Source organism: Anomaloglossus baeobatrachus, chromosome 5 (genome assembly GCF_048569485.1).
Source record: "Anomaloglossus baeobatrachus isolate aAnoBae1 chromosome 5, aAnoBae1.hap1, whole genome shotgun sequence".
Classification (NCBI taxonomy): Eukaryota; Metazoa; Chordata; class Amphibia; order Anura; family Aromobatidae; genus Anomaloglossus; species Anomaloglossus baeobatrachus.
In genome coordinates, this window is record NC_134357.1 from 307880904 (window position 1) to 307888125 (window position 7222).

Genomic DNA, 7222 nt, shown 5'->3' on the forward strand with positions numbered 1-7222 from the left:
AGAAAGAGTTATGGACAGAGTGAAGAAACCTTTACAACAGACAATGCACTTCAGACAAAATGAGGTTGAATTCAACTCTTTTGGCTAAGTCATGGTATCAAAACTGTGGAAACTTTCTTTTAGTAAGAGTTTTAATTGTGATTAAATTATTAACAATATTTTAACATCTCCAGTGTCTTCACTCCAGGTCGGGTCTTCCGGCCACAACCAGGTCTAGGACGTTCCTACACACTGTGCTGATGCGGAACACGTCATGATGTACGTTGCAGTCTTATGTCTCGGTGTAAGCTCAGAGGCATTGTCATTGCTAGAAGTCCTGGCCTAGAGTGAAGACATCGTAGATTCGCTATTTGACAACAGAAAAAAAAGAAGTAGAGGACCAGACAGTGGATAGTCAGCATCCGAAGCAACTGCACTGGTGAATGGTGAGGTATTACCGTATTTTTCGTTTAATAAGACGCACCGGATTATAAGACGCACCCCAAATTTAGAGACAAAAAGGTAAAAAGAAAAAAAATGGGGTCCGTCTTATACTCCAGTGTTTTCTTACAGGAGGGAGCAGCAGCGGTGGTGGATCGGGGTCACAGGAGGCAGAGGCAGTGCTGGCAGCGGGTCAGTGCTGGCAGCGGCGGCAGGTCAGTGCTGGTGGCAGCACTGTTCAGGCAGCGGAAGCTGCGGTGGTTGTGTGGTGGAGCAGGCCGATGCGGCGAGTGTCCCAAATGCTCTGTCAGCGGTCTGGGCTTCAAAAGAAATGGCGCCCGGAGCAGCGCATGCGCAGATGGAGCTCTCATCCAAGAACTCCATCTGTGCACGCGCTGACTCCGGGCCGCCATCATTTGAAGCCCGGACCGCGAACAGACCATCACCCGCCGCACAGCCACTGCAGCTTCCGCTGCCAGCAGAGGCACCGCAGTCTGCACAGCAGGCCACCCACCCACCCACCCCCACAGAGAGACAGCCGGTCGCATGCACCCACAGGTATCTGGCCACCCGCACAGACAAACACCAGGCTGCACGCACAAAGAGCCGCACAGACAGCCCCACCGCCACTTCTCCCCCTCCCAGTAAGCTATATTCGGATTTTAAATGCACCCCTCATTTTCCTCCCAAATTTTTGGGAGGAAAAGTGTATCTTATAATCCGAAAAATACGGTAGTTTTATTTATTTATTTTTTCATCTTTTGTTGGCCCTCTACACTGCAGTAAAATTGTAACCAGCTGGATTGCTGAATTTGTGCAAACCGAACTGCAAAGACTTGGTATTTTGGAGAGTATGGACTTAGAGAATATGAACTTTTGTAAAATTCAAGTAGAACTCGAACAAATTTATCAATTTCTATTGTTTACCTAAATGTCTAGGTTGCCATCATTATTCTAAATGATGACACTTCTTACCAGCACCCATAATAGTGTGTTAATTTGTGTTAGTTGGGAGGGATACTTCCCTTTGATTTTATGAATCGTAATTTATTGTCTATACCTATATACTGTATCGTACTTCATTATGTGCTTTGCAGACATAATTTCACACAAATCCCCAAAAATGGACAGGATAAAATTGTGGTAAACAACTTTGGTTCAAGAATGTGATGTTCGTTCAAACACTTGTAGCAAGTAGCACGTGTGAGTAATATGAAAATCACACCTGAAACCAGATAAAAAGGGGATAAGTTGACTCAATCTTTGTATTGTGTTTGTGTGCCACACTAAGCATAGAAAACAGAAAGAGGAGAAGAGAACCGTCTCAAGACTTAAAAATTGTGGAAAAATATCAACAATCTCAAGGTCACAAGTCCATCTACAGAGATCTTGATGTTTTTTTGTCCACGGTGTGTAAAAAATGTACAACCCATGACACTGTAGCTAATCTCCATAGACATGGTCGGCAGAGAAAAATTGCTGAAAATTTTTCCCTCAATAGTCCATTTGGTGGATAAGCAGCCCAAATTAAGTTCCAAAGATATTCAAACTGACCTGCAGGCTAAGGGTGCATCAGTATCCGGGCGAACTATCCATCCACTTTTGAATGAAATGAAACGCTATGGCATGAGACCCAGGAGGACTCTACTGCTGACACAGAGACATAAAAAAGCTACACTGCAGTTTGCCAAAATGTATGTGAGTAAGCCAAAATCCTACTGGGAAAGCGTCTTGCAGACATATGAGACCAAGATAGATCTTTTTGGTAAAACACATCATTCTACTACTACAAATTATACATACGGGAGTCATATTGGATAATTAAACTTGACACAAAATACCCAAGAGGCATGAACAACATAAAGGACACCATGTTTATTTATTAACTAGCTGTACTACCCGGCTTCGCCCGGGTTAATAACTGCTGTTAACAAAATAGAATGTATTAACAAAGATGTATTCTGCACACAAAAAACACAAAACTAATAGATAGAAATATAATTATAATGTCTGTCTCCCCCTCTGTATATATCTGTGTCTCTCTCTATCTCTTTGTCTGTCTCTTTCCCTGTCTGTCTCTGACTGTCTCTGTCTCTTTCTCCGTCTGTCTCAATCTCTTTCCCTGCCTGGGTTAATAACTGCTGTTAACAAAATAGAATGTATTAACAAAAATGTATTCTGCACACAAAAACCACAAAACAAATAGATAGAAATGTAATTATTAAATTATTTATTTAAGTGGCCAAGTAATGTGAAGTAATCTTCTACTACTTATTCGAGAGCCTTTTGATAGACGACATTCTTAGTTCTTCCTTCAGGTGCAAAGATGAATAGATTTTTGGCTGTTCCAACTCTTGAACAGTATTCAAGTAGCAATATACCGGGGGGATCCATAGTATCAACCGAAGTGAATAGCTGGATCCAAGAGGAGCAAAAAAGGGTCTGAATAAACAAAAAGACCTAAAACATAACTTTTAATGGATTGCTGTTAAAAATGAGCCAGAGGCTCACAAAGGGTGAGTAAAAACAGTAAAAGCAATGATATTTATCATGCTATACAAACGGCATAAATCATGGCCCAAGTCAAACCACCATTCACAAATCAGTATAGCAGTGGTATCCTCAAACCTCCATCGAGAAACCACCCAATGATAATACTAAGATGGTGATAGACAAAAAGAAGACACACTCCCCCTGAGCACCCCTCGTACAGGGGCCAAAGAAGAAAAAAGGAGATAAAGTCTGTCCTATATATGCTGGCAATATAAGTCAGAGTGTTGTAGCGTAATTAAATCCCCTAAGGGAACGATCAATATGCTGACCATATAAAATAGATCAGGGTATCGTAGCGTAATTAGATCCCCTAAGGGAACAATCTTACCCAATCTTGTGAAGATATAATTGGCGTCTAGAAGTACATCAAGGCTTCTGGGGGAGCTGTTAACCAGCTCTTCAAATCCCACAGGAATGCCACAGAGGAATCACCTCCATACAGTGAAGAAACACTCACTCCCAATGCGTTTCATGGGGAACAATCATCAGGGGAGTTCAGGTGAAGGTTACTGGGTACTGTGTATTTGCCTCCTATCTTGCAGTATTGTCATGCCCAGTGAAACGCATACATCCGCGTGTCAGGATACAAATTTAAAAGTGCCGCTTTTGAATTTGTATCCTGACACGCGGATGTATGCGTGTCATATCTCTTTGGCCCCTGTACGAGGGGTGCTCAGGGGGAGTGTGTCTTCTTTTTGTCTATCACCATCTTAGTATTATCATTGGGTGGTTTCTCGATGGAGGTTTGAGGATACCACTGCTATACTGATTTGTGAATGGTGGTTTAACTTGGGCCATGATTTATGCCCTTTGTATAGCATGATAAATATCATTGCTTTTACTGTTTTTACTCACCCTTTGTGAGCCTCTGGCTCATTTTTAACAGCAATCCATTAAAAGTTATGTTTTATGTCTTTTTGTTTATTCAGACCCTTTTTTTGCTCCTCTTGGATCCAGCTATTCACTTCAACTATTGAACATGCCACATAAAGTTGACCATGAGAAAAACATGTAGATTGTAAATCAATTCCAACTACTTTCAAAGACTGTCCCTGAGCCTTGTTGATGGACATAGCAAATGCCAGTCGAACAGGAAACTGGAGGCGTTTAAAATCAAAAGGCAAATCAGATGGAATAAAAGGAATTGTTGGAATGAAAACATCTTCTCCTGTGGCACATCCTGTCAAAATGTTTGCCTCAATTACATGTGGAAACAGGTTCTTAATCAAGAGTCTTGTTCCATTACACAGCTTTGGTGGATCCAAATTTCTCAATAGCAGAATAGGTGCTCCAGGTTTTAGAAAGAGGTTGTGAGGAGGAAGTCCTTGTGGCTCCAAGGAATTGAGGAACTCAGTTGGATAAAATAATGCTTGAGCAGGGTCTATGACTGTATCCACTGACTTGTAGGTTGTGCACACACCTGGAAGGAGATTTAGAATTTGAAGATTGAGCTTCTTGACGCTGTCATTTTTGGGAGCTAAAATAGCTCTTTCACACAGCCAGCCAGAATTTTTGAAGTGGAGTTGGATGTTTGGGAAAACCTTTGCTTTCAACTCCTCAATGGAAGTGACAATGCAACAAAAGTTGCTTGGGAAGGTGATCTGTCCAGTGGTTGAGTTTACGGGTGCTTTGCCATCTCCAATAGTCAACAGCTGGTTCGAAAACAGTCCAGCAGAAACATCACCTGTTATGTATACCCTCATGTTTGTGTTCAGTGACATTTTCTTTACTTTTTTCCAAAGGTATGATGCTTTGAGACAGGCATTGAGTTTGTCTGCAGGGGTTGATCTTGGAATAACAGGTAATGTTTGGCGGAAGTCACCTGCCAAAACAACAACTACTCCTCCCATGATATATTTGTTGCTACGCAGATCTTGCAACAGTCTGTCCACTGCTTCCAGAGCCTTTTTGTGTGACATGGTGCATTCATCCCAAATGATGGCACTGCATTTTTGAAGCAATTTGGCCAGTCCTGATCCCTTGGCAATATTACACACGGGGCTGTCACTGTGAGACAGGTTAAGTGGTAGTTTGAATGTCGAATGTGCTGTCCTGCCACCTTTTAAAAGCGTAGCAGTAATTCCAGAAGATGCTACTGCAAGTGCAATCTTATTTTGTTGTCGAAATTTTGTCAGGAGCAAGTTGATTACAAATGTCTTTCCTATTCCTCCTGGAGCATCAAGGAAGACAATGCAACCTTTGTTGGTTTCACTTAAACTTAAAATGTAGTTATAGGCGTCCCTTTGATACCAATATTGGCTCGTTCTGAGACACAAATGCTGTCAGTTCATCAATATTGTAGTTTGTTTCTATGAAAATCTCCCTACACATTTGGGTGCCTTCAGGATTTCTTATTGGAGCAGGCAAACCAAGCAACTGTAAGGCTTTTCCTGACATTGCTATGCACTGATCTTCAAGGAGCATTAAAGTTTCATTGAACATTTCCTCAGTGAAGTTGATGAGTTACTGAGGATTTTCCCTTCTAATCTGCATGAGGATGTCCTCACTGAGATCAGTTTTGTACTTTGTCCGAATCTCAAGAGGATTTGAAATGCTACAGGTTGTTAGAATAATAGCAAAGAGGTGTCTTAGTCGCTTTGGGGTTTGTGTGGTTGCTGCTTCACTGAGGGTCATGTCCCAGTGTCCATCATTTTCCAGAAGTCCTTTTCTTTGCAAGCATCCCTGAATGTTTCACACACATGTCCTTCGACAGTCTTTAGGTCAGAAAATGCTGTAGGGCCTTTGACAACATGAAGTAACATGCGCAGGTAGAAGCACTCTGGATTTGATGGATGAACAGTATAGACACGACCAAGAGTATCGGTTGCTTTCACCCCTGGATAGCCTTCAATATCAAGCCCCCGTTTCCTCCGTTCCAGTGTTTTTCTGGAGGCATTCCAAGTGTAGTACTTTGGTAAATCACAGTAGAGAATTGTTTTTGCAAAAGGGTCTTGTTGACATAGCTCAAAAAATGCCAAGAGGGTGACGTTAGGTGGTGTTAGGAGCTGCTGCTGCAAGTTTGCTGGGTTAAAGTAAATTCTCTGTCTATTTTCCAAGTGCACATTCATATGCACAACTGGTGGGTAGCGCTCATGAATGGAGAATCCTAGTAATCCTAGTATTCTCCAAACAGCTTCATTGCTGCTGCTTATGTACCTGCCCATCTGGAATGCCTCCACTTCATCAATAATAGGTCAATTTTTCTGGAGTTTAAAAACTGCTTGATCACTTCCTTTGTGGACATATTTGCAGATATACTTGACTGATTTCACAGAGTTGCAAGATTCGACATTTATGTGGGCCTGGAAGATTTTTGAGAGCAAAGGGTTGTAAGGCACTACCCATCTGTTGTCAATTTTTATCTCTTGGAGTGATGATCCAACACGCATTTTGAGCTTTGCTATGAAACCACCATCCCCTGGCTTTCTTCTTCGGTAGACTGGATATCCATCTTGTCCTGTTTGGGTTTCTTGGACCAGGGATCATGGGTAATGCTTTGAACACCTGCCATCAATCATACAGGAAGAATTTTTGTTGAGACTCCCACACGTACCATGGATCATGTTTTTTGTGATGGTGTCAAACAGCAATGGGTCAATCTGAGGGTCTGGCAATTCGGCACTGATGATATTGTCAATTTCGGTAGGCTGTATTTTTTGTTTCAGCCAGATCAAGATGTGGGCGTGAGGAAGGCATCTTTTTTGCCATTCAACTGAATACATCCAGCACTGCGTCTCACCATAAATATGTGATTTTGTGATGAGATTAATCATTTTTGAAAGTTTCTGTTTGAAAACCCAAGCAATAAGGTCATGGCGATTCACTGTTTTTTGGCCCGGCAACAAGTGCCCCCCAATTTCCTCCTAGGCAGGATTGCAAGTAAATGTGATGATAAGATCTGGACGGCCATACTTTCTCACATAAGTCATTGCATCCTGTGTATGCATGTTTCGTGGGCTTCCAGTGACAGTTGATGGAAGAATAACCATTTTCCCCAACTCTTTTGGATCAGCATCATTTGCAACAGCATCTCTAAGGTGAATATATTCCTCTGCCCTTAGCTTCTTTTGATTTAGTCGGATATATAAAAGACGTTCACTCTCAACCTTTGCATACATGTCAACAATAAATTGGTGGAAGAGGTGTCTGCATTTCAAGATGTGATTTTCCTCTGCAAATCTTGTCATGATCCTATATGCATAGAAGTCCATGGCAGACACTTTTTTTCCTGAAGGGTTGCCTGTTGTAG

General features: G+C 41.9%; 1 protein-coding gene across 1 annotated transcript; it reads right to left on the reverse strand.

The window, feature by feature from the left end:
* Positions 1 to 3866: 3866 nt before the first annotated feature.
* Positions 3867 to 5607, reverse strand: LOC142312752 (ATP-dependent DNA helicase PIF1-like). The gene is made up of 2 exons (XM_075351740.1): positions 5441 to 5607; positions 3867 to 5238 (listed from the first exon to the last, which is right to left on the reverse strand). The coding sequence occupies exons 1-2, from the start codon at positions 5605 to 5607 to the stop codon at positions 3867 to 3869; spliced, it is 1539 nt and encodes a 512-aa protein (XP_075207855.1).
* Positions 5608 to 7222: the final 1615 nt, after the last annotated feature.

Coding starts and splice junctions, on each gene's coding strand:
- LOC142312752 (XM_075351740.1), bottom strand. CDS start 5,607: ATGACCCTCAGTGAAGCAGCAACCACACAAACCCCAAAGCGACTAAGA. Junction 5,239..5,440: donor ATTAGAAGGGAAAATCCTCA/GTAACTCATCAA, acceptor TTTGTGTCTCAG/AACGAGCCAATATTGGTATC.